General features: G+C 40.4%; 1 protein-coding gene and 1 long non-coding RNA gene across 4 annotated transcripts in view; one reads left to right on the top strand and one right to left on the bottom strand.

Moving 5' to 3' along the window:
* Positions 1-753: 753 nt before the first annotated feature.
* LOC129031261 (uncharacterized) lies at positions 754-9646 on the bottom strand. 3 transcript variants are annotated; one of them, XR_010122790.1, is made up of 4 exons: positions 9529-9646; positions 6012-6102; positions 3132-3230; positions 754-2750 (listed from the first exon to the last, which is right to left on the bottom strand). It is a non-coding gene; the product is annotated as an uncharacterized LOC129031261 (long non-coding RNA). The 3 variants fall into 3 exon arrangements; XR_008500986.2 differs by having other exon boundaries at positions 754-2340; XR_010122789.1 differs by having other exon boundaries at positions 754-3230.
* Positions 8794-27620, top strand: part of ACTR3 (actin related protein 3) — a 73544-nt gene continuing 54717 nt past the window's right edge. The window contains exon 1 of the mRNA XM_063647375.1: positions 8794-10307. Within this exon, the coding sequence (XP_063503445.1) occupies positions 10264-10307 (44 nt within the window). The 5' untranslated portion in view covers positions 8794-10263. The remainder of the gene's footprint in view (positions 10308-27620) is intronic.

The raw sequence follows: 27620 nt of genomic DNA, 5'->3' as shown, positions 1-27620 counted from the left end.
TATGTTTTGAAGAGAATGGCAATGCCTGAGACAGAAGTAGAAAAAAGCAATGAATATTTAAAAATCTGAGCTGGTGTAAAACTAGAAATAGTTTTAATAAGAACAATGTGATGTGCTACACTAAGTGAAATGTATATATTGGGCCACATTATAATCTAAAATAAGAATGTACTTTTATTCATCATTTATTTAAATAATAATCAAGGTGGCGGGCGTGGTGGCTCATGCCTGTAATCCCAGCACTTTGGGAGGCCAAGGTGGGTGGATCATGAGGTCAGGAGTTCAAGACCAGCCTGGACAACATGGTGAAACCCCATCTCTACTAAAAATACAAAAATTAGCTGGGTGGGGTGGCATATGCCTGTAATACCAGCTGCTCGGGGGGCTGAGGCAGGAGAATCGCTTGAACTTGGGAAGCGGAGGTTGCAGTCAGCCAAGATTGTGCCATTGCGCTCCAGCCTGGGTGACAGAGCAAGAGATTCTGTCTCAAAAGGAAAAAAGAAAAAAAAAAATCAAGGTACCATTTGTACCATTTCCTGGATTTTCTCCAAACTGGCAAGGTCACATGTTTGCATATTAGACTCCCAGTTAAACACACAGCAGACAATAACTTTTTTTTTTGAGATTGAATCTCGCTCTATCACCCAGGCTGGAGTGCAATGGCACAATCTCGGCTGACTGCAACCTCCGCTTCCTGAGTTCAAGCGATTCTCCTGCCTCAGCCTCCCAAGTAGCTGGGATTACAGGCACCTGCCACCATGGCCAGCTAATTTTTGTATTTTTACCAGAGGCAGGGTTTCACCAGATTAGCCAGGCTTGTCTCGAACTCTTGACCTCATAGTCCAGCCATCTCGGCCTCCTGAAGTGCTGGTCCACCCTTCCTTCTTTTCTCCCTTCCATCCTTCTCCCTTTTATTCCATTTTTCTAAATATTAGACCATACTACAAATCAAAAGTCACAAACTGATAGGCTGCAATGTAGATACAGCTGGGAATATGTTTTGTTTGCAGAACACTGGGGAAATTTAACATGAAAAACCGGAAGATCTCAATCCACACGGCCACATGGTAATATCATTAATGTTGCAGGGGCTTTCCAATTAAACATGTCCTCTGCATCCCTACTATTTATACTGTCACTCATCCACCTTTCTGTATTACTGGCCTATCACCTATACACGTTTGAGTTTATATTCTTCTGGCTTTACTTAGCAACTTACCTTTTATATTTAACATTATAACATGGTATTATCAATTAGTATTCGATTCAGTTGCATATAACCAAAAATGCCAAATTATAGTGGCTTAAACACTAAGGGTTTATTTTTCTGTCATATAAAACAAGTCTGGAGGTGAGTAGTCCAGGGCTAATATGACACTCCAGCGTCACAAGGTACCTGGGCTCCTATTTATCTTTTTTTTTTTTTTTTGAGACGGAGTCTTGCTCTGTAGCCCAGGCTGGAGTGCAGTGGTGTCATCTTGGCTCACTGCAAGCTCCGCCTCCCGGGTTCACACCATTCTCCTGCCTCAGCCTCCGGAGTAGCTGGGACTACAGGTGCCCGCCACCACGCCTGGCTAATTTTTTTGTGTTTTTAGTAGAGATGAGGTTTACACCATGTTAGCCGGGATGGTCTCGATCTCCTGACCTCGTGATCCGCTCGTCTTGGCCTCCCAAAGTGCTGGGATTACAGGCGTGAGCCACCGCGCCCAGCCCTATTTATCTTTTATAGGACGTGGCTTTCAGTCTCAAGTTCAGTTTGTCATCCACAATGGCCAAAGAGCGGCAGTCACCTTACCTGTTTCAGGCAGGAAGAAGGGTGGAGGGCAAGAAACAAAATGGCACTCCTCCTAATTGAGTCAGTCTTCTTTAAAGATGTTTTCCAGATGTTCCACCCAGCTACGTTTTTTTTTGAGAGACAGGGTCTTGCTCTTGTCACCCAGGCTGGAGTACAGTGGCATGATCATGGCTCACTGAGGCCTCAATCTCCCAGCCTCAAGCGATCCTTCCATCTCAGCCTCCTAAGTAGCTGGAAGTAGCTGGGACCACAGGCACATGCCACTATAGCCAGCTAATTTTTTCATTTTGTGTAGAGACAAGGTGTCACTATGTTCTCCAGGCTGGTCTGCAGTTTCCAACTCCTGAGTGCAAGTGATCCTCCTGCTTTGGCCTCCCAAAGTGCTGGGATTACAGGTGTGAGCCACTGTGCCTGGCCAAGCTACTTCTACTTATATCTCATTGGTCATAACTTGATCACACAGCCACATCCAGCTACAATGGAGATTGAGAAATGTAGTCTTTTGGCTGGGTACACAGCATCTGAATAAAATCCAGGTGTTGTTACTAAGGAAGAAGGAGTAAGTGTCAATCTCTGCTCCATATCTCTCTAGGTTAATACAGACAGATGGAAGAGATTGCTAGTTGCCCCTCAAGATCCAGCCTTGCCTTCTGGGCTAAGAAAGCCCCTGAGATTTACCTGGCCATAATGGCACTGGGAACGAACAATGTATTTCTAAATCTTCTAATTTTAAAATCTTTCATAATCACGGTCTCTCCGACATCAGTATTTGTATGTCTTTAGAATTCAACAAAATGAAATTCCTAAGTCTAATATATGTGAATGTTGTTTTAGAAGATACTGCTAGATAACTTTCCAGAAGGGTGTGGCAATTCACATCTCCACCAGTGATCAGCATGTTCATTTTCCATACAGCTCTGGATATTTTTTCTATTTTAAAATATCTTCTTCTGATCTATAATTTAAAAATGTAACTTAGTAGGAATTTAATTGTTCATGTAACCAAATCTTCCTATTAATGGCTATGGGTTTCTTCTTTTACTTCAGAAAGTCCTCCCCACCTTGAGATTATATAAACATTTTTTTCTAAATTCCCTTCTAATTTCTTATAATTTATAGTTTTATTTTTGTTATTTGATTCATTTATTCTCTCAACAGATATTTATTGAGCACTTATTATATGCCAGGCTCTCTTCCAACTCTGGTGGGAGTCCTTTCTAACTGGGAGAGACAACCCTAGTTGATAAGAAACAAACAAACCAATAAGTAAATAAGACATTTCCCCCAGATAATTAATACTTGGTGATGGGGAAGACAGTGAGACAGGCTACTTTACATTGGCAGGTCAGGAAAGGCTTCTGTGAGGAGGCAAGTGATTCAGGATTAATTGATGACTGGTGGAGAAGTCCGGGGAGTGGACGCAGGTGGGAACAGCCTGGTGGGTGTGAACAGCAACAAGAAGGTTAATGTGGCTCAATGGAACCAGGTGAAGATGAGACAAGCTGAACACTGAGGTGGGCACCAGAATATGGAGGGCTTTGTAGGTCCCAATAAGGAGTATGGATTTTATTGTATACTGGAGATTTGTCATCCATCTAGAATCTGTTTTTATATATAACAGGAGGTGTATATGTTTGCGCAAGTGTGTGTGTGTGTGTTTGGGGGTCAGGGTGGGGGCAGACAGGGCGTAACTTTTCTTTAAATTAGAGTCAAAATTTAATTAAACTATTCATTCTTTACAGGCAGTGAGGGGATTAGGATCTTATCCCACAGAATCTCACCTCATTTCAAATGTTGTACAGATATTATCTATGAAATATATTTTCAGGCTGGGTACGGTGGCTCACACCTGTAATCTCAGCACTTTGGGAAGCCGAGGCGGGTGGATCATTTGAGGTCAGAAGTTCAAGACCATCCTGGCCAACATGGTGAAACTCCATCTCTACTAAAAATACAAAAATTAGCTGGGTGTGGTGGTACATGTCTATAATCCCAGCTACTTGGGAGGCTGAGGCAGGAGAATTGCTTGAATCCAGGAGGTGGAGCTTGCAGTGAGCCGAGATCACGCCACTGCACTCCAGCCTGGGCGACAGGGCAAGACTCCACCTCAAAAAAAAAAAAGCGAAATATATTTTCAATGAAATCAAGCATATAATGACTATTTTTATCCCAGCGTCTTGGCTTGTTCAGGCTGCCATAACAAAGCATCCCTAGTGAAGCATCCCTAATCTGAAAATCCAAAATCCAAAATCTGAAACCTTCTGAGCACTGACATGACACCACAAATGGAAAATTCTTCAAGTAAATACATGTAAATACAAACTTTGTTTCATGCACAAATTGAAAATATTGTATAAAATTACCTTCAGACTATGTGTATAAGGCACATATGAAATATAAATGAATTTGGTGTTTACGCTTGGGTCTCATCCCCAAGATGTTTCATTTTGTATATGTGCATATTCCCAAATCTGAAAAAATCCAAATTATCTGTAGTCCTAAGCATTTTAGATAAGGGATATTCAATCCCTTATCAAAAAACAATTTATTTATAAACAACACAAATTTAGGCTTTGTAAAAAAATAGAAATTTGGCCGGGTGTGGTGGCTCAAGCTTGTAATCCCAGCACTTTGGGAGGCCGAGGCGAGCAGATCACTTGAGCTCAGGAGTTTGAGACCAGCCTGGTCAACATGGTGAAATCTTGTCTCTACCAAAAATATAAAAATTAGCAGGGCTTCGTGGCATGCGCCTGTTGTCCCAGCTACTCGGGAGGCTGAGGCAGGAGAATTGCTTGAACCCGGAAGGCAGAGGTTGCAGTGAGCAAAGATTGAGCCACTGCACTCCAGCCTGGGCGACAAGTGAGACTCCACCTCAAAAAACAAACAAACAAACAAGCAAACAAACACAATAGAAATTTATTTCTCATAGTTCTGCAAGCTGAGAAGTCCAAGATCAAGATGTGAGCAGATCTACCTTTGGTGAAGGGCTAGCTTTCCATTTGATAGATGGCTGTCTTCTTGTGTCCTCACAACGGTGGAAAGGGTGAGGCAGTTTTTTGAGGTCTCTTTTAAAAGAGAACTAATCCCATTCATGAGGGGGTCTGCCCTCATGACCTAATCACTTTCCAAAGGCCCCACTTCCTAATACCATCACCCTGGGGGTTAGACTTTCAACATAGGAATTGGTTGGGGGGTGAGAGAACATAGACATTCAGTCTATAGCCCCCAGGGATGCAGCCACTGAATAAAATAATCTATAACTTCATCTAGAGGCAGTTTATAAGTCACTTAAGAAAACCAGTTTTACTTATAGTCACATGAAACTTTTGATAAAAAACAACCCTAGTTGATAAGCCATTTATTTACTGGACTTGGCTCTGAAGAAATAATTTTTGGCTAATCCTCAAAATGAAATCTACTCACAGAGGGCAAGATCTGCCACCAGTGAAGACATTTAAAACAATGTGCTGTAGGCTTTGAAGGCAAGTCTAAAGAAGAGCTTCTAAAAATATTTTGCACAATGGTAGCATTAAAAGAGTAGGCACACGGGCCCCAAGATAACATCTGTGAAGAGGAGGACAAGTGCGTGTTTCATTTTGAATGTTTAAGTAATAAGTCAGTCATTACTTTATAATTAAACCATATTCCTCTTGATCTGTCCATAATAAGGTCACTCTGTAATTTATAATAGGCTTCTTACCAATTCAAGCTTTACAACAACCCTATAGGTTAAATATTCCTGTCAATTTATAGATGAAGAAACAGAGTAAGTGAAATAGTTTATACTCAATTCAAGTCTCTTGAGTCTAAAATCAGTGCTCTCTCTACACAATAAGTTAGTTGCTAAGATCAACTTGAGAAAGAAGAAGACAGTTTTCACAGTCCCTCCCCTCTGACCACTAGGCTGCTTGGGGTACTTTGACCACTTATCTGCTCTGAATTAATGCTCTCTGTGAATCTGATTCATCTGCCAATTTGCAAACAGTCAGCCCTGTAGTACGTACCTAAGTTGATTTTTAAAATACTATTTTTCATCTTAAAATAATGGAAATTGAGTGACATGAATTTCCTGGACACTTTTTAAGATCCAAAGACAATTTGCTAATTTGTCATTTCAATTATAGAGCCCCCCAAAAGGCGTAAGAACTGGATTTTGGTTTGGACTCTGTTCCTTAGTTTCTTTAAGATATTGGGGGCCGGGAGTGGTGGCTCATACCTGTAATCCCAGCACTTTGGGAGGCCGAGGCTGGCAGATCACGAGGTCAGGAAATCGAGACCATCCTGGCTAACACGATGAAACCCCATCTCTACAAAAAAAAAAAAAAAAAAAAAAAATTAGCCGGGTATGGTGGCAGGCGCCTATAGTCCCAGCTACTTGGGAGGCTGAGGTAGGAGAATGGCGTGAACCCAGGAGGCAGAGCTTGCAGTGAGCCGAGATCGCACCACACTGCACTCCAGCCTGGGCGACAGAGCGAGACTCCATGTCAGAAAAAAAAAAAAAAAAAGATATTGGGAAAACTCACTTAAACTCTGTGGGCTTCTGTACCACTAAGGCTTCTCAAATTTGATGCAAGTAATGGGAACTTGCTGTGGCTAACTTGAGTCACAGAAAAGGGATACTGCAAGACTCACAAATGCTTGAAAGTTTGGGAACAGGTTTGGAAATGGGTAAGAACCAAGGACCGGGTTGACCTGAACTGAAAGGAAATTGAGGTGCTATTAGGGACAAATATGAAATGAAGGATGAACTGTCTCTGACATCCTTTGCTTCTGTGTTTGGAGATGAGTAAGCAGGGAGGGGGTGCATATGCACACAGGGTGGTCAGAAATACTTTGCGGATGTGTGACTGAAGGCTATGTGCAGCTGAGGAAGACTGGGCCACCACAGTAGCAGAGAGGCTGGCCAATTTGGCATGCAGCAAACAGGAAGTAGAAGGGATCTTAAGCAAGCAAAATGTTTGGGTAGACAAGATTATGAGGAATGAGCACCAATGACATTTCCAACAAGCACTGAAAGCTTCCAAATGCTTCTAACAGTTACTGCCTTTACAAACACAGGACAGTCTTGACTATGTGAGACTGTGACAGTTTCCTCATGCCTATGAAATGAGAGATAGTACTTAGCACTGACATGAGCTTCATATTTGAAGGCAGCAAACTACTGAACCACATGTAGCTTCTGAAATCAAAAGATGCAAACTGGCAGGCCACAGGTCAGATATGACATGCAGAAAAAAATTAGTTACTATCTTAGTCTAGTTTGTGCTGCTTACAGAATATCAGAGACTGGAGGACAGAAATTATTTTTCATAGTTTTAGAGGCTGGGAAGTCCAAGATCAAAGGGCCATCATCTGGTGAAGGCGTCCCTGCTGTGTCAAAACATGGTGGAAGGTATCACATGGGCAAGAGAGAGAGGGAAGGGGGGGCAAACTCCTTTGTATCAGGCACCCAGTCCTGTGATTCATTCATGAAGACAGTGTCCTCCTGGCCTAATCATCTCTTAAAGCTCCCACCTCTCAGCACTGTTGCACTGGAAATTATATTTCTCACACATGAACTTTGGGGAACACGTTCAAGCTGTTACAGTTACCAAAGATAAAAATGCAGATTTCAGATTTCTCTTGGGGAAGAAAAAAGGCTCTGGCAATACCAGGGCTGTATTTCCACATGGCAACTGTTGTCTGTTGCCTTCTGTTGGGTTGTGGGCTCTCACATTGCCATACCCTCCTCATGGCCCCCTTCACTCATAACAGTACCCGCCTAGACCTCGAAGCACTAGTTTCCAACCCCGCTTAACTACTTCCATGACAACTGTGCAAGGCCAGAGTGTGGGCAGCTACCTTGAGGGCCACCGGCATGGGCTGCCCAAGTGACCGAGGGCACTAACCTCTGCTCTCGAAACTTCTTTGGTAGGATCTCTTCACTCCTGACTTACTACTTGTAACTGCTGAAACAACCATTTATTGTACCCCTACTAAGCCACATCTGTCTTCTCTGTCAGAGCCAATCTTCAAGCATATGCTTCCTCAAAGGACTTTAATTACCAGATAGTAGAAGCGGCAGCAAAGAATCCCCATCTAGCATCTTCTAAAATGTAGTGGAGAAACCAACGACAACGAATCTGAGACAACCAGTTGTTTGACTTCTTTGAAAACAACCTCTAAGAAAAGCCTTCTCTCGTGAATAGCTGCAGACATGCTGGGCACTAATTGATGATGATGCCCTTTAGTGAGTCTCCTCTGCACATACCTGATTCCATCTGGATGTTGGCCCTCACATACTTCTATCTGCGAACTCCGGAACACAGCATATCATACAATGTATGATTCCATCTGGACTCTGCTGGAACCATTCTCTACAAAGCAGCCACAACTTTTTCGTGCCTAAATCCTTTCAAGTTGCTTTATTTTTATTTTTAAACTAATTACCATAAATCTAATTTATCAAGCTGCTTTTAAGATAAACTTTAAAATGCTTAGAGCAGTCTACAAATTCTTGCACTGTTTGACTCTTCCTTATCTCTCAGGCTTCATCTCCCATTGCATCTTCTCTGACTCTTTCATATGGATCTTCTTTCAATTTGTGGAAGAAGCCAAGCTTGTTCCTGCCTCAGGTCCTTGACACTTGCTGTTCACTCTCCTGGGAGACTCTTCCCCCCATCTCAGCTTTTAAATACCAGCTGGTCAGACTCCTTCCTGCCTTCCACCTTCCTCTCATTGTCCCTCTCCTCGCCCTCATTTCTCAGAGTCCTCCGCTCTCTTCTTTCTATTGCGCTTAACACAATTTGTCTGTTTTCCGCTATCTGTAAACTCTACAAGAGAAGTTAACTATTTTGCATCCCACCGAATATTCGGAGTCAGCACAGACCCTGTCATAATAGAGTAGGTAAGCAATACTTACCTGTCAAATGAATGAATGAAACAACCGATTCATCCCCCAGGCCAGCTTAATACCACATTAGATGATCTTATGGACTGAATAAGACATCCTTCCTTTTAAAGAATATTTTTATTTTAGCTACAAATTAGCAAACCCAGAATAGTTTATCGTAAGATAAGCCTGGTAGAGAGGAAAATATTAACCTTCTAGGGTCCTAAAGTGGAACTAGGAACTTATTAGATATGCAAATACTCAGGCATTATTTCAGACAGCCCAGTCAGAGAATTCTGGGGGTGTGGACCAGCAATCTGTTTTAACAAACCTTTCAGGTGATTCTGATACACACTAAAGTTTGAAAGGTTTCTTTAAGGCTTTCCAGTTTTCTTTTCTTTTTTGGAGGGATGGGGGGGTGCTCCCCATGTTGCCCAGGCTGGTCTCAAACTCCTAGCCTCAAGCTACCCTATCCTCCCACCTCGGCCTTCCAAAGCATTGAAATTACAGGCATGACCCACTGCGGCCTGCCTCCGTTTTTAACTTAAAAAAAATTTTTTTTTGGGGGGGAGCGTTAATCCTTTCTATTATCCTGCTAGTAGAATCTTACTACTCCTGAGGGTAATCTTTGTCATAATCCAAAAGCCTTGAATAAAGGCCTATTTGTATAGTTATGCAGAATATATTCCTGGGAGGTTTGCTTTCCTTAGGAGCACAGGTCGGCCCTGGGAGGTGGGGGTTGGGGGGCAGGGCTACATTCTAAAGTCCTGTAACAACGCACAAGTACAACTGAATAAAACTCGGAACAAAGGCATCAGGGCCACGGTGCAAGTCTTTGTTCATCCGTTCCCCGACTGCTCACCCTGTCTGATACCGCTCTTTTCCACCCAGAAAAGCAGCCACTCAAGTTTTAAGAATGGATGTATGCCGCGGACGTTTTCGATTAGCCGTTTTCTCCCAGGCACTGGAGGATATTCGTGGCTGCAGGAGGCGCTTCCAACCTTTCCTCAACCTAGCAAAGAAGTAGCTGAAACTAACCCAAGGCTTAGAACCGAAAAGCCCCTTCCAGCTTCAGAAGCAGAACTAGAAGCTCGGATAGACTTCTCCGCCTCTACACTCCTGGAAAACCCGCAGTGGATTTCACTAACTTCAGGATCGGAGCCCCGGCAGGCGAACGCACCTTATTGCGCATGCTCGCTAGCCCCTCCCGCTCGGAGCTGAAGGGGGAGCGCTGGGGGCCTGGGCCTGGCCTGGCCGGGGCGTCGGCACCGGCGGCCATCTTGGCTTCCCGGGGAAAGGCGGCGTGAGGGGAAGAAGTTGTAGGGTGGGGGCAGGAGTGAGGAGGAGGGAAGAGAGAGGGGGAGGAGGCCGCGGCGGGGCAGGGCGGGGACTGCCTGCCTGCCTGGGTTGCGGAAGTGATAGCCGCTGACCGAGCCTGCTGCTTTCTTGCTACTGCTTCGGCTTCCCGGCTACCCCTCGGACGGTGAAGGCGGCCCGGCTGTGGATGGTCAGATAGCCCTTGTCTCCCGCCGCCAATCTCTGGCCCCCAGCAGCACGGAGCAGACGGCGGCAGCAGCAGCAGCAGGCGAGGAGGAAGATGGCGGGACGGCTGCCGGCCTGTGTGGTGGACTGTGGCACGGGGTAAGGGGGCTTACGGGCGGGGGTAGGGAAACTGAGGCGGAGGAAGGAAAATGGCGGGGGAGGGAGGAGGCCTGGAAATGAATGGTGAGGCGAGGTGCCGCCGCCGGCTGTCAGTCCTAGACCCGCCGGCCAGCGAGGGGTGGGGCCCGGAGCCAGGGCCTCGCGGGTCCCCTCGTTTCTCCCTCCTAGGACTGGGGCGGGGGCGCGGGCCCGAGGTTCAAACCCCAACCCTCCCAGCGGCTTTCTCCGCGCGACCCTTCCCGGCCCTTCCCCCACTACGGTGGGCAGTGCTGCCCAAAGAGTGCTGGGGACGGTCGTCTTGGGGGTGGTCCCCGGGCCCGACCCATCCGGCTTTCCTTTCCCTCCGCGCCCCTTTTTGCCAGTCGGTTTGGGGACCCAGGGGCCGAGCTCGGGGACTGGCCTGGCAGGGGTGCTAGAAAAGAGAAGCGCTTCTGGTAGGTTTTGCAAGATCGCTGTGACAACATTCTGCCCAGGGTGTGGGTGGGGAAAGGGAAGAATCGGACTCTGAAAATGGGAACCTACAGTGGGGCTTTCATTTGACCACCCACCTTCTCCTTTCGACTCCCGGTCATTTCCATCTCCCTCTGCGTTTTAACTGGTGAACCAAGTCACATTTTAATTCGAGGGAGAAAGATGTCATGTGTTACTTCTGTAGCCTCAAAAAAGTCCCCCAGTGAGCAAGCGCGCTGCAACTTCCTTAGTTTTGTCAAAGCCGCTTCCTGCTTTCAGTCTTTTATACCCTTATAAGGTAGTTTTTAGTTTCCAACCTGAGCACATCTTACTAGAACTTTTAAAATTAAGCAGGTTTTAAAGAGACTGAATTACCGGTACTTGGTGTCCATTTATATGACTTTAAAAAATGTACTTATGTTTCATGGAGAGGGGGAAAGGAAGCACCCTGGAGAATAAACTAATTTAAGTTGTATTCGTTCATTCGGTGATGGTATCTTGAAGGAAGCAGGAAGGTATAGAGGTATATAGGAATGTGTTTAAGTTGCAAATAGTTACTCCTAGATATGTAGGGTAGTTTGCGAAAATGTAGAATGGCCTTAAAGTGTGGTCGCTCACTTTGTATTAATAGTTAATAGACGTTTTAGAGAGTTGTACCACACTCATAACTACATAGAGAATAGACTACCCTTATTTTTATGTAGAATCACTGCTTCACGATGACATGTAGGAAAGTTTTTTTTTTCTGTGCTGATTACATCTCTCCAATTCCCAGAACACTCCTAGTTTTTTCTTTTTTTTTTTTGGAGGGGGAAGTCAGTGAGGGGTGGACTGCCAAGCTTGTTTTTTTGTTATTAATTATAATTATTGATTTCATTATGTTACTTAAAAGATTGTGTGTCCTTCACTCTTTATGTGAAATTTCTTTAATCTTCATTCTCATAACTAGCTAGTGTGGCAGTTTCTAAAATCCCAGTTAGGTAGAGAGAAACAACCAACTTCTTAATATTCTCCCTAGGAAAACACTAGCCTTGGAACTTCTATGTATTTTTTTGATGAACACTTTATTTAAAAATTTTTCCTTAATCCAGTCTCATTTCTCTGAACCAATAATTTTTTTTCTTTCTCCCTTCTTAGTCTAATTGGTGAGTATTTTTATGTCTAGGTTCAGTTTTAAAATTAGATTTGGCCTGAGTCAGTAGGATAGGACTTTTCAAATGTTTTGTTAAAGTGACGAATATTGCTACATAATTAATGCTTTAGAAATTACCGAGTTTTCAGAAAAAATAGGGTAAATAATTGTGGCCCTGAGAAATAATATGGTAACATCTCAAGTAGTATGTTACTTTTCTAATCTCCATTTTCCCCCTTTTGAAATAGTTTCGAATTAGTATACAAGATGTCTCATTGAGGTAAACTGTCCTTAAGTGGCCTCCTTTCCTGAAGGGCAACCTTGAATTTAAAACATGCTGAATGACCAGTAGGATCGGGGAGAGGGGTTCAATTTAACCTAGGCTATTTCTGTTTTAAAATTACGATTATTACAATAGTATATTTTTAAGTTATTACATTGGTTTCTCCAATAAGGAGAGGTTATTAACTGCACATTGATGATTTGAATGGAACTGATTAGGAGTCCCCTTGCCACCTCACTCTCTTTTACCATTTGTCACAATCTGAAATTCCCCCTTTAGAGTTTCAGTTATTTTGGTTCTCAAAAGGGTTTTTGGTCTTACAAGTTGCCAGTGGTGCCTCCTGGGAAGTTACACCTTCAGCTTTATTTGCACATGGAGGATAAGTCCTTGAGGTTGAGGACCCTGAGATAAACATCTCTATGGCCTTTAACAGGGAGCTTTTACATTTCAAAATTCTATGGTCCCCGAATGCAAATTGTGCACCTATAATTTGTCTAATTTCTTTATGCTTTAGAGAATGCATTCAGCTCTTAGGTCTCCAAATTACAATTACTCACTTAGTTTAAGTAAAAAGTTATAACCTGAATCAGGTTGCTCATTTCATTCATTATATAAATTAGGGAAAAGGTGGCTGAAAAAAAGTGGCCATCTATAAAACTTGATCGTCTTAGATAAGAAAGCTGTTAAGAGTTGGGAAACTTGAAACTTAATCCCAAAACTTTTAGGGATCGTCCAGCAAAACTCAACATATGAATCATCTAGATTCAGGTCATAAAAGAGAATACTTATTTTGAAAAGAATTTGAAAAGAAATACTTCATTCACATTGATACCCTTACTTACACACTTTTTTGGTCTGTATTGGAAAGCATTGTAAAATACAGTTTGGGCACATAGATTCCCATTGGTGGCTTAAAAACTAAATAACAGAACTCAAACCTGCTATTAGTGGTGAGGAAAGCATTTTTTTTTAAAGGCATTCACAAACATTTTTTAAAAAAACGTTGTAACACTTGTACGATCATCCTAAGGTTTTTTTTTCTGGGCGGTGGAGGGGATCGTTTTTTAAATGTGTTTTTTGCTTTTTTTTTTGAGATGGAGTCTCGCTCTGTCGCCAGGCTGGAGTGCAGTGGCAGGATCTCGGCTCACTGCAGCCTCCACCTCCCACGTTCAAGCGATTCTCCTGCCTCAGCCTCCCGAGTAGCTGGGACTATAGTCATGTGCCACCACACCCAGTTAATTTTTGTATTTTTAGTAGAGATGGGGTTTCAACATGTTGACCAGGTGGTCTCCATCTCCTGACCTCGTGATCCACCTGCCTCAGCCTCCCAAAGTGCTGGGATTACAGGCGTGAGCCACTGCGCCTGGCCTTAAATGTTTTTTTTAAATGCATGTTTTTACTCAAGTTTCTCCATCATTCAAGCCAAATGAGGGGGCTCCTTATTAACTCCTTGTTATATCGTAGCTTGGTTACAGAGCTGCGTTGTGAATTTCCTTTTCCCTTTTATGTCTTTTTTTTCCCCCTGGTAAATAAAATACTGGTAAATTAGTTCCACTGATTATGATAGCAGAGGTTAATATAGCCCTGTGGTCAAAGTCTTGGATATATTCATATCTGGAGCGGATTAAGGAATTTTGCTAAGTGACTTCAACTTCTTAGCAATCGTAAAGTGTAAGCTTAAATATCTTGTAAGAGTCAGTGAAAGAGGAGCATGTTCATCTTGTGGCCACAATTCAGCAATTAGTGCAGATAAGAATGATCTTGTTTGAAGAGCGGTGGGGAAAAGCTGGGTAAATGAAGGAAGGTATATGTGGGAAGTTCATGTTTCTTCCATGAATTCTGTGCATATTGTTTAATAATAATGCTGTTTCTTTTTTTTTTTTGAGATGGATTTTTGCTCTTATCGCCCAGGCTGGAGTGCAGTGGCACGATCTCGGCTCACTGCAACCTCTTTCTGCCTCCTGGGTTCAGGTGATTTTCTGCCTCAGCCTCCCAAGTAGCTGGGATTACAGGCGCCCACCACCACGCCCAGCTAAATTTTGTATTTTTAGTAGAGACGGAGTTTCACCATGTTGGCCAGGCTGTTGTTGAACTCCTGACCTCAGGTGATCCACCCACCTCATCCTCCCAGAGTGCTGAGATTACAGACGTGAGCCACTGCACCGGCTTAATAATGCTATTTCTTTAGCCATCTCCAAAGGCAGAAATATTCACAATATCTTCTTAACCAAAAAGCACTCATTGAAATTCTTATTCCTTGATGAGTCATGCTTTGCATGCTGTTTGAAGTAAGTACAACAGACATGCTCCTAGTGAGAAGTCAGATTCTTACTTAGACTTAGCGAAAGACTCTCCCTCCTTTCCTGCCTGCCAATTTCGTGTTGAAATATTGACTTTGGATTGCAAATACTATATTGCGGTGAATGAACTTTCAGGCTTATTGTAAAACACAGTTCAGAATTTTAGGCACAGAAGGGAAAGGTCCTGTGGAGGACCTGCTGGCCATGCTTTCTGTGACAGCTATTTTTTAACTTAATTTTATAAGTGAAAAAACAGAATTAGAGAATTTAAATTACTTTTTTGTTGCCGTCTACCTGGCAGGTGGTTCGATCTGCTATTTGAACCTGAGTTCTTCTGTATTTAAGTCCCGTGTTCTTTCTGTTAACACTCTGGGGACTCCTGACTGCCTTTTCAGAACTTTATGTGTTGCTTCGTTTTTGTTAGTAAAGTGTATTTCTGTTTAAAGAAATCTTACAAAAAAACAAAAATCTCAGCCTTATGAATTTGATTCACCTAATTAGAGAAAACCCTCTGTGTAATCTTTGTTACTTGGTTTAGATTCCACACCCCCCCCACCCCACCGATATGTGAATGCCTAGACTATTTCCTTGTAACTTTGCTTAAATTTAATCTCTAGAAAAAAATTACTCTCTAGGTTGTGTTTCTCAGGAAATAATAATAGCTAGCATTTATCAAGAATTGTATGTCAGCCCCTGTGCTAAATGCTTTATATTATCTCATTAACTTTCACAACAACCTGGAAAGTATTATCTTTGTTTTATAGGCTAGAAAATTTAGACTTAAGAGAGGTTAAGCTACTTACCCAAGATACTGTAGCAAGTATGTATGGCAGAGCCACTACATAGATCTTCCTTCTATAGAAGATGAACCTTTGACATGGCTTGGTGCGTAGTAGGAATTCAAATCTTTGTTGTATGAATGAATGAACAAGAATTAGGAGTATGGTTTTTAAAAAAAACTATGCATCAGAAACGCCCCATACCCAGTGACTCAGAATCTCAAGGGTTGGACTATGAATATTCATTTACATAGGCTTCCTAGATGATTCTTCAGCAGCCCATTCAAGGGCCAACTTTGCAGAAATTCTGAAACCTGGTATTGGCAGTGGAAATGGAGCAGAAGAGATAAGTTAGGAAAAGATTGTTTTTTTCTTTTTTTTTATGTTTCTTCTGGCAGTTATATTTTGTGTTATTTTATTTATGGGTAGCAAAGGCTTTGTAGTCATCTGTTTTTGAGTTCAAGCTCTATCACTTAATAGCTATATGACTTTATACACTTCAACCTCTGCAGGTCTTATTTCTTCCCATCTGTAATTTGGAGATGATAGTATATACCTTATAGGTTTTTTTTGTTTGTTTTTGAGACTGGGTCTCTGTTGCCCAAACTGGAGTTCAATGGCAAGATCATGGCTCACTGCATCCTCAAACTCCTATGTTCAAGCTGTCTTCCTGCCTCAGTCTCCCGAGTAGCTGGGACTACAGGCACATGCCACCATGTGCAGCTACTTTTAAAAATTTTTTGTAGAGATGGGGTCTCACTGTGTTGCCCCAGGTTGGTCTCAAACTTCTAGCACAAGTAATCCTCTTGCCCTGGCCTCTTAAAGTGTTGAGATTACAGGAGTGAGCCACCATGCCCAGTTTTGTTTTGTTTTGTTTTGTTTTTTGATAATGTATGAAAATGGTTCAGCACAGTGCCTGGCACACAGTTAGGGCACAATATATTTTAAATATAATAATCAGTTGGCTTTCTTTTTTTTTGAGTTTAATTTCTTAAAGAAAGGAATACAGTGTGTTATGCTTATTTTCTTATCTCCTGCAGGCCTTGGCCTGCCTACCACACACAGTTCTGCACAGTTAAAATGTTTTTCCTGATTTGAGAGATTGAAGGGGAGGTATAGCTAGGACTTGGCAGTTGATTCCAGTGGATTGTAAATAGGCATCAATGAATATTTCAAGATTGTAAGCCTGAGTGATTGGGACAATAAGGGAGTTAGTTTTAAGAAACTGAGTAAAATTGGAATTTGTTGTTGAATTTGGAATGATGATTTATAATTGGAAACATTCTAGAGGAAATTAAAAATACAGGACCTTTGGGAATGAAGGTGATTATTTGGGAATCATAATTTGTTAACTGAAGCTAATAAAATGAGAGCATTCAGAGAGAAAAGAATGGAAAGATTGAATATCAGTTTCCCTTCTTTAAAAAAATTGTGGATATGTGATCTAGCTTCTTGAGCATCACAGTGACTGATTGGCTCATGGTAATTGATCGCTATGCTGAAAATCTTATCTCCACCTATCTCATTCAATTTTCTGAGAGGCAAAATCCTTAATCAGGAGGAGAGTTTAGCTCTAGCTAAATTTCCCTTGTCCAGCATGCTCTCGCTCCCCCAACTTGTGGAAACAGCTAAAGGATTGGACTAGGAGCAGAAGTTTGGAATGGTTAAAATGTAGCAACATGTGTTTCCTGAAACAAAATTCCACTATAATAAAAAAGCATTTGAATGCTCCCTTGTAATTCTGTTAGAGCTTGTAGCCTTTTTTATGACACAACCATAATCCATGATAGACAGTAGCATAAAGAAGCAAGAGCAAAGCAATTAAGTAATAATAGCACTACAAAAATGTGTGCTGTAGCTTACCGAACACAGAATTTATGAATTATTAGATAGGAGACAAGGTGATGTTATTGGATTGTTTTAAATTTAGTTCTTTGAAATAGGATAGTGACTAATACTAGTTTGTGTGCTGATTTTATAACTTTATATGGGCCTTTATATCAGGAAACAACCTACATAATTGGCTAATACCAGAGCAAAAAAAAGAAAAAAAATTCTAGTTTTTTTAAAGGACGATTTTGCAGAATTTTAATAATAATTTTGTTTCAGAATTTTCAAAATTCTTTCCAAACTGTCGATTTAAACTCAAGCCATTCTTACATACTCCTTGGAACCAGGAAGGGAATAGCTTGAATTTGTGTAGCCAGATGTGTTCTTTTTTTTTGAGGCAGAGTGTTGCTCTGTCACCCAGGCTAGAGTGCAGTGGCGTGATCTTGGCTCACTGAAACCTCCGTCTCCAGGGTTCAAGCTATTCTTCTGCCTCAGCCTCCCGAGTAGGTGAAATTACAGGCACCCACCACGACGCCTGGCTAATTTTTGTGTTTTTAGTAGAGACGGGGTTTCACCATACTGGCCAGGCTGATGATATTGAACTCCTGAGCTCAAGTGATCCGCCTGTCTCAGACAGATGTATTCTTTCAGCTTTCCTTCTGCTCCCCAACCCTAATACATACCTGAGAAGAATATTCATCTGTTCAGATACTCAACATGCCATCTTTTCCTCCTGACCAAGGACACTACCTAAACATTTTATTTTTAAACATTTTGTCCTTGCTTTAAGACTTTGTGTCATTTGTGAAAATGCAATACTGTTGGGAAGGGTTTCTATGCTTCAGTATTTAGTGTAAAGGAGAGGTCACAATGAGGAGGATAAAAGTCCTAGAGAGAGAATTAGGGTGCAGAAGACCTTGTAGTTTAGGGTTGGCTTAATCTACTGTAAACATGTAAACCATGTTTTTAGTATTAGTGTATGACAGGACACAAGTGTTTGCCTAGTTATAGAGATTATTTTAATTAAATCTAGTGTGCTTCTGCTATAAGCATTTTTAAAATTCAGTTACCCAAGGGTACAAATATAGCATTTAATGTGTATTTGTGAAACTTGCTTTAGTAAATTAAGGGAAATGCCTAATGACTCACACAGAATTATAGAGCTGAAAAGGGATTTTGAGAGATAATTTAATCCACTCTTCATTTACAAATGAAACAGAGGCTCAGAGTTGAGAAATGTCTTTTGGGAGTGTTCCTAATTATTAATTGATAGTATTGTTGAGTTCTCTTAAATTTTCTTGTGAGTTCACATTTATGAGTTACAGTAGTTGAAATTAAGTAGTTGGAATAACATAATGTATTTTATTTATAGTTAAAGTAGTTTTAGTTGAGGCCTGCATCAGAATTCTTCAGTGTTTCGTTGTAATGCGGAGGCATACTGTATGGCACACATGAGAAACTAATTTTATGTTTCCCAATAATAATGTTTTAAACCAAGTTTAGAGATTTTTTTAAAGTTGTACTCTGTAGGTGCCAGGACAGATGACTTTCATAAAATGAATGCTCTTTTTAAAAAAATTTTTCTTTATGGTTTCAGAGATTTATATCTTTGGATTTTAGTTATTAAAGATGTATTAAATGGGATGTGTACCAGTCAGCCATTTCAAGGCCCTTTGCACGTTTTGTTTTGGATGTTATTACCTTTTCAGAAACCCTGTGAGGTAGTTACTATTATATATAATCCCATTTCAAAGATAAGTAGTAGATTTAGAATTTTAGCCCTGGGGTAGTCTCATTCCAGAGCTCACTGCTCTACTGTTCCCTAATTGAGATACATCCAAGGAGAGTGGTCAAATTATTAGTCCAGTTTTTAAGAGTGTCCATTTTATACATACTTAAACCCAAAGCTACTAATTTTTAGTACAAATATGAAACATATAGGGAGGTCTTAGTGACCAGTTCACTGATTTGATTAACCTGTAACACATTAAAGTGAAATATGGATCTGCTTACTGCTTATTTGAGTATTGCAAGGACTGATAATTGCTGATAAATTCAGGACAGCTCAAGGAAATGATGCTAATTACATAAATCTTCAAAAGGAAGGCATACATATTTCTGAAGCTGCAATTTGAAAATGAATAATCTCTACTGATGCATTATTTACTGTAATTATTTTACTCACTGTGTATTGTGTGCTCATTAATGACTGCACAAAACACAAATGAAAGTAAAAATATAGAAGAACTTAAGAAAGTAATCAAGTATTTATTTCAATCTCAGTTCTGTGCTGAACACTATGGTATATACAAGAAAACTAAGGCATGATTTTATACTTGAGGTTTACAGTTTAGTTTCAAAGATGAAACTAATATGTGTGAAATAATTATGGATGGCTTACTAGCATTTAATTGTTTGGGCAGATGAATAAGGGCTGTAGTATTTGGAGGATGATTTATGAAGAAGCTGAACTTGATCAGATCCTTGGAAAAGCATAAATAGGATGTGATAGATGTATGGGAAGAAGGACTTCAAATCTAGGATGTGAGCTAAATTGAAAGCTCCATAATGGCAGGGATTATTTCTTTTTTGTTCATTCTCTATTCAAGTGATAGCCTCCTGCATGGTATTTAATAATGCCCAGTAAATATTTTACTGATGAAGGGAAGTCATGAAGGAGTTTCAAAGTATTTGGGGGATGGGTCAGTTAGGAAATTGCCCTACCTGGAATTCAGATATTTCTGTTGGGAGCTGTGGGACAGCGAGTAGTTTATTTATTCATCTTGCCTTATTTCAGAAGGATTTTAAATGGGGCAAAATGGTTTGCAATTTATTTGGTAGACAGTAGTAGATTGTGTAGATCATTAAGCAAAAGAGTGATAAAAGGTAAATTTATGCAGTATTAGTCTGGGTCTAGTATTTTATTTTATACAGCTTTATTGAGTTATAATTCACATACCATAAAGTTTACTCTTTTAAAGTGTGTAATTGAGTAGTTTTTAGTATAGTCACAAGGTTGTGCAACTATTTCCAGTCAATTTTTTTAAATGCCTGCATGCCACTTATTGGAATCCAGTCAATTTTAGAACATTTTCATGACCCCAAAAAACCCCACCCCCAGTAGCAGTCACTCTTCATTACCTCTACCCTCAACCCTTAGCAAACACTAATTTACTTTCTGTCTTTATGGATTTGCCTATTTTGGCCATTTCATGTAAATGGAATTATACAATTTGTGGCTTTTTGTGACTGATTTCTTTCGTGGGGCAAGTGCTAACTGCTGTAGTCGTTGTCTTCAGTGGTGATAGTTGGACGTGTAGCAAAGGGATTGGGAAAACGTTGAGAATCTTTAAAAGCAAAATTAAACGAATGGGTAGAGGGATAAAGGAAGGCCTATGGATAAAGGAAAATCATCTTGGGAAGGAAATGTTTACCAAATATTTAGTGAGTTCTCTTCACTGTTAGGTCCTTTAATCCTTATGACAACCTCATGAATTTAGTTTTATTCCCGATGCATTAGGAATAGTCTATGATCACAGGATCACAGGCTAGTAAATGGTGGAACAAGCATTCACTCATGTCTTTTTTATTTCAAGGTTCATGTTATTTTCTCCCCACTAGTGAAAAGGAGTTAAGATTTTAAGGTTTAGGCTTGAAGGGACCCAGGAGAGTGTTTCTGTTGACGCATAGAGTAGGCGTCCAGGTTCTTCCACTCAACAGTCCATCAGTGTTTTTGTGTCAGGTTAAACATTGACTTGCATGTAGTGAGAAAAATGTTGGAGGGAATTGGAAAAGTTTTTTAAACCATTGCTGTTTATTTTTATAGCTAATATTGTTTTACTCTACTTGACAAATTTCCCTGTGAATTAGCCACTGCATTCTTGTTTTAAAAGTTTCTGGCTGGGCACGGTGGCTCACGCCTGTAATCCCAGCACTTTGGGAGGCCGAGGCTGGCAGATCACCTGAGGTCAGGAGTTTGAGACCAGCGTGACCAACATGGAGAAACCCCATCTCTACTAAAAACACAAAATTAGCTGGGCATGGTGGCGCATGCCTGTAATCCCAGCTACTTGGGAGGCTGAGGCAGGAGAATCGCTTGAATCCAGCTATTCGGGAGGCTGAGTCAGGAGAATCGCTTGAACCCGGGAGGCGGAGGTTGTGGTGGGCCAAGATCGCGCTGTCGCACTTCAGCCTGGGCAATAAGAGCGAAACTCTGTTTCAGCAACAACAAAGTTTCTAACACCAAATTACCTTTTTGGGCTTTGGTATTGTATGACGAAAACTGGGTAAGCTGAGAATTGAGATATTATGGGAGTAGGCATTGGGATCAGTTTGCAAACTCTATTTTCATTTGGGATTTATTTGGTAATCATATCTTACATAAAATTATATAGGACGTACTGTATTATGATATGGTAAGAGTATAAGCAAGTCATTCATATTAGGATAGAATTATTTGAACTTTAGTGGTTGTCAGTATTAAGGTTTTGGAAAGAGTTGTGCTAGATCATTAAAGTCTCTTCTATCCTTAAGCTCTGGGGTCTTGTATTTATTTTATTATTTCATCTGTTGAACTATTGAAAGTTAAAACTTGTTCTGTATATAGAGGCACAGGCAGAGTAGATTTAGCATCGTTCTTAAGGGCCCTATAATTTTCAGAATTGTAATGAAATATTGGCTTCAAAGTCACCACTATATTAGCCCCTAGCAAGAGAGTGTAATTGTACTTGTTTTAATGTACAAGCATTTGAAATTTGTAAAATTAAAAATAACATCCAAGGCAAAGGATGTTAATGCTTTTACAATACAGGCATAAGTTGTTTTACTACTGAAAAAGATTCTTTCTATTAATGGATTTCTTTTAGGTAAGTACAATCAATAATATAACAGATACCTGCATTTGTTAGAATTATGACCCATGAGCATTTAATTATACTTACTTTATCTTTCTTGTTTTAAGGAACGAAAGAGCATTATTGATGACTGTCCCCAAATCCACTTCCCCTTTCCTCAGAGGCAATTACTGTTGTGACAGACTCATCTTTTTTTTTTTTGTATAAAACTCATCTTTCTTTTGCTGTTGATTTCTGCCAGTCCAGCCTCCTCTCACCTAGCCTTCTTATATTTCTACTATTATTCTTCTAGTCACCAAGCCTTTGATAGCTTCAAAAGTGCTTTTGAATTCTTTTCTCTATATTCCTTTCTCTAAGCAAGTTTTCTTTTTTTTTATGTAAAATGATGTATTATATATTTTATACAAGCAAATTGAGTACAGCTAAACCTCAGCTACAGGATTATAGTACAATAGCAAGTTGTTTTTCAAGTCCCTTACCACCTCCCTTTCCCAGCCAAAATCAGCATTGTATGTTTTTTTCATTACTGCCATAGTAAGAGCTTTTCTATATATTTAACTTGCTTCTCTAGATCACAAAGAAACATTTTTGGTTTAGTTTTTTTTTTTTCTTTTTGGAGACAGAGTCTCGCTCTGTCACCCAGGCTGGAGTGCAGTGACGTGATCTTGGCTCACTGCAACCTCTGTCTCCCAGGTTCAAGCAATTCTCCTGCCTCAGCCTCCTGAGTAGCTGAAATTACAGGGCCCATCACCACGCCTGGCTAGTTTTTGTATTTTTAGTAGAGATGGGGTTTCGCCATGTTGGCCAGGGTGGCCTCAAACTCCCTACCTCAGGTGATCGCCTGCCTGGGCCTCCCAAAGTGCTGAGATTACAGGCATGAGCCACTGCTTCTGGCCACAACGTGGGGTTTTGATATAAGTAAACCTTGTGTCATGAGTCTTACAATCAAGCTAATTAATGTATTTGTTGCCTGACATAGTTACCTTTTTTGTGTGATGACACTTAAGATCGCCTTTAGGCAAATTTCAACTGTAAAATACTGTATATTATTAACTGTAGTTACTGTGCTATAGCTTAGATCTCTAGTACTTATTCATCTTATGACTGGAAACTTGTACACATTGATCAACAGCTCTCCAATTCCTCCATTTCCCAATACCTGGCAACTGCCATGCTACTTATTTATCAGGTTCTATTTTAGATCCCCATATGAGTGCATTGTTTTCCTTATCTTTGATTTTCAGTAGTTTATTTGTGCCTAAGTGTGGTTTTCTTTATGTTTATTCTGCTTGGGTGTTCTTGAGCCTCTTAAGTCTCTAAATTTCTGACTTTCACTAAATTGGGAAAATTTTTAGCTGCTATTCCTTTTTATTTGTTTGTTTCTGAGACTGAGTCTTGCTCTGTTGCCCAGGCTGGAGTGCAGTGGCGCAATCTTGGCCCACTGCAACCTCTGTCTCCCAGGTTCAGCGATTCTTGTGCCTCAGCTTCCTGAGTAGCTGGGATTACAGGCCTAAATCACCATGCTCGGCTAATTTTCTTTCTTTTTTTTTTTTGAGACGGAGTCTCGCTCTGTTGCCGGGCTAGAGTGCAGTAGAGTGATCTCTGCTCACTGAAACCTCTGCCTCCTGGGTTAAAGCAATTCTCCTGCCTCAGCCTCCCATAATTTATTTTTGGTAGAGATGGAGTCTCGCCGTGTTGGCCATGCTGGTCTTGAACTCCTGGCCTCAGGTGATCTACCTGCTTCGGCCTCCCTAAGTGCTGGGATTACAGGCGTGAGCCACCCCATCTGGCCCGTCACTATTTCTTTTTAAAAATATTTTTACTACACTCTCTTCTCCTTCTGGGACTTAAGTGTGTCACTTTTTTTTTTTTTTTTTTTTTGAGACAGAGTCTTACTCTGTTGCCCAGGCTGGAGTGCAGTGGTTTGATCTCAGCTCACTGCAAGTTCTGCCTCCCGGGTTCATGCCATTCTCTCGCCTCAGCCTCCTGAGTAGCTGGGACCACAGGTGCCTGGCACCGCGCCTGGCTAATTTTATTATTGTATTTTTAGTAGAGACTGGGTTTCTCCGTGTTAGCCAGGATGGTCTCAATCTCCTGACCTCGTGATCCACCCGCCTCGGCCTCCCAGAGTGCTGGGATTACAGGTGTGAGCCACTGCGCCTGGCCGCGTGTGTCACCGTTTTGATATTGTCCTTGATAAGTCCCTGAAGCTCTGTTCTTTTCTCTTTCTTTGTTTTTTTCCCCCCCGATTTCAGAATGAGTAATTTCTACTGCTCGGCCTTTATTTTCATTTATCTGGTGATATTTCCTTTATTATCAATTACAGGTCTATGTTAATACTCATTATTGATTGGAAGTCTTTATCTGATAATTCCAGCATTAGGGTCATCTTAGAATTGCCTTCTGTTGAGTGTCTTCTCCCAGGAGAATGGGTTTTTTCCTGGTTCTTCCTATGTGAAGTAATTTTGGTTTGTATGAATATAACACTTTTGTTTATTCATTCTCTTGTTAAACATTAGTTTTGCTTACAGTTTTGGGTCTTTATGAACTATTCTGTTGTGAACATACATGTACACAATTGTGTGGACAACTGTTTTTATTTTTCTTGTTTCTAGTAGATTCTAAGTAGAGGTAGAATTCCTGGGTCAGATGGTAAGTGATTGTTAAATTGTTTTTGTAAGTGGCTGTGTCATTTTGCATTCTAACTAGTAATGTTTTTTCTTTTGTTGTTGTTGTTATACAACCCTCCCTCCAACTAGTAATGTTTGAAAGCACCTCAGTGCGCTTTTAATTTGCATTTTAAAAATCCCATGGAGTTGAGTGTCTTTTCATTTAATAACCATTTCTGTTTTTCTGGGAATGGTTAGTGTCTTTTTGCCTTTCTTTTTTTTGTTTCCTCTCTTCCTCCTCCTTCCCTCCCTTGTCATTAACATCTAGGTACCCTTTATATGTTAAAGAGATTATATCTGTCTAGATAATTTGTGTAGATAATTTTTCTCAGTTACTCATTTTTCTTTTGGCTATTTTGGGTGTGTTTTTGTAAAGAAGTTTTTAATTTTTACACAGTTGAAATAACCTTTTTTAGTGTATGGGTTTTAAGTTATAGTTAGAAAGTCTCCTGCACTCCAGGGTTATAAACTATATCACATTTTCTTTTAAACCTTATATTTGATACATTTAGATTTATCCTGTTTTAACATGTGCAGTAGGTATCCAGTATTATTTTCTTTGTGGTAACTGCTGAGGCTGGTGGGTCACGAGGTCAGGAGTTCAAGGCCAGCCTGGCCAACATGGTTAAACCCTGTCTCTACTAAAAATACAAAAATTAGCTGGGCGTGGTGGTGGATGCCTGTAGTTCTAGCTACTTGGGAGGCTGAGGCAGGAGAATCGCTTGAACCCAGGAGGCAGAGGTTGCAGTGAGCCGAGATGGCACCACGGGACTCCAGCCTAGGCGACAGAGCAAGACTCCGTCTCAAAAAAAAAAAAAAAAAAAAAAAAAAATTTTTTTTTGTGGTATAATACTCATAACATTTACTGTTTAACTGTTTCTAAGTGTGCAGTTTAGTGGCATAAAGTACATTCACATTATTGTCTAACCATCACCATCCTCCATGATCCATAACTTTTTTATCTTCCCAAACTGAAACTCTGCCCATTAAACAGTAACTTCCTGTTCTCTCTTCACATGCGAAGTCCCAGGCAAATACCATTCCACTTTCCGTCTTTATGAATTTGACTTTTCTAGGTACCTTCTATAAGTGGAATTGTACAGTAGTTGTCCTTTTGTGATTGGTTTATTTTTCTCATAATGTATTCAAGGTTCATCCATGTTGTAAGCACGTATCATGTGTTTCCTTTTTAAGGCTGAATAATATTCTATTGGAAGTATATATCATATTTTGTTTATCCATTCACATGTTGATGGATGCTTGGGTTGCTTCCACCTTTTAGCTATTGCAGATATTGCTGCTATGAACATGCATGTACAAGTACCTGTTCAAGTTCCTGCTTTCAGTTCTTTTGGGTATATACCCAGAAGTGGAATTGTTGGGTTGTGTAATTACTGTATTTAATTTTTTGGAGGAACTATTCTATAGTTTTCCACAGCACTGCACCATTTTAAACTCTCACCAGCATTGTACAAGGTTTCAGTTTCTTTACATCTTCCCCAACATTTGTTATTTTCTGTTTTTTAGATAATAGCCATCCTAATGGGTGTAATGGGGTATTTCATTCTGGTTTTGATTTGCATTTTCTTTATTATTAGTAAGGTTGAACATCTTTTCTTGTGTTTATTGGCCATTTGTATATTTTCTCTGGAGAAATGTCATTACAAGTTCTTTGCTGATTTTTCAGTTGGGCTTTTTTTGATTGTTGTGTTGTTCTTTATTCTGGATATTAATCCCTTACAGATAGTGATTTGCAAATATTTTCTCCCATTCTGTAGATTGCCTTTCCACTGTTGATAATGTCCTTTGATACACAAAAGTTTTTAATTTTGATGAAGTTTTTCTCTTTTTTTCTTTTGTTACTTGTGCTTTTGGTGTCATAGCCAAGAGATCATAGCCAAATTTACTATCATGAAGCTTTTCACAGTATGTTTTTTTTCTAAGAGTTTTATAGTTTTAGCTCTTGTGTTTAGGTCTGTGATCAACTTTGAGTTAACATTTGTGTATGGTGTAAGGTAAAGGTACAACTTCATTCTTTTGCATGTGGATATCCCGTTTTCCGGCACCATTTGTTCAAAAGACTGTCCTTTCTTCATCTTAGTTGTTATGGCATCCTTGTTAAAAATCACTTAATTATATATGTGAGAATTTATTTCTGGGCTCCTGATTCTGTTAGTCCTTATGCCAGTACCATACTGTTTTGGTCACTATAGCTTTGTAGTAACTTTTAAAATGAGAAAGTGTGAGATCTCCAACTTTGTTCTTTTTCAAGATTATTTTGGCTATTCAGGATCCTTTGAGATCCATATGAATTTTAGGATGGATTTTTCTATTTCTGCAAAAATGTTATTAGGATTTTGATGGGAATTGCTTGAATCTGTGGATCGATTTGGGTAAATAGCTTTCAGATATGAAAGTTTGTCCCAAGTCTGAATTCTTAACTAAATGCAATTATCCAGATGGCAAATTTAAGAAAAAATGAAGCCATTTAAACTTATTTTTAAAGCTTATTAGGAGGCAATGAGATCAGGTTGTTTACTAGCTGTCCAGAAGAGAGTTTTTGCTAAATGTAACTTAGAGCAGGGGAGAAGCTGCTTTTATAAATTACTTTTTTGCTTATTTTTTATTGTAGTTTTATAATACTTTTTTAAAAGATGGGATCTTGTTCTGTTGCCCAACTGGAGTACAGTGGGGCAGTCATAGCTCCTCCATGGCTCAAGTGATCCTCCCTGCCTCCCAAGTGGCTAGGACTACAGGTGTGAGCTGCTATGTCCAGCTGATTTTTAAATTTTTTGTAGAGATTTGGATCTTGATTTGTTGCCCAGACTGGTGTTCACCTCTTGTCCTCAAGTGACCTTCCTGCTTTGGCCTCCCAAAGTGCTGGGACTACAGGCGTGAGCTGTCACACCCAGCTCATAAATGACTTTTTTGAATATCCAGGAAATCTTTACAGAAAATTGCAAGGGCTGTGGAAAAATAAATTATACTGATAGGAT

This window comes from Pongo pygmaeus, chromosome 11 (assembly GCF_028885625.2).
Source record: "Pongo pygmaeus isolate AG05252 chromosome 11, NHGRI_mPonPyg2-v2.0_pri, whole genome shotgun sequence".
NCBI classification, from domain to species: domain Eukaryota; kingdom Metazoa; phylum Chordata; class Mammalia; order Primates; family Hominidae; genus Pongo; species Pongo pygmaeus.
This window is presented reverse-complemented; position numbering and strand designations above follow the sequence as displayed.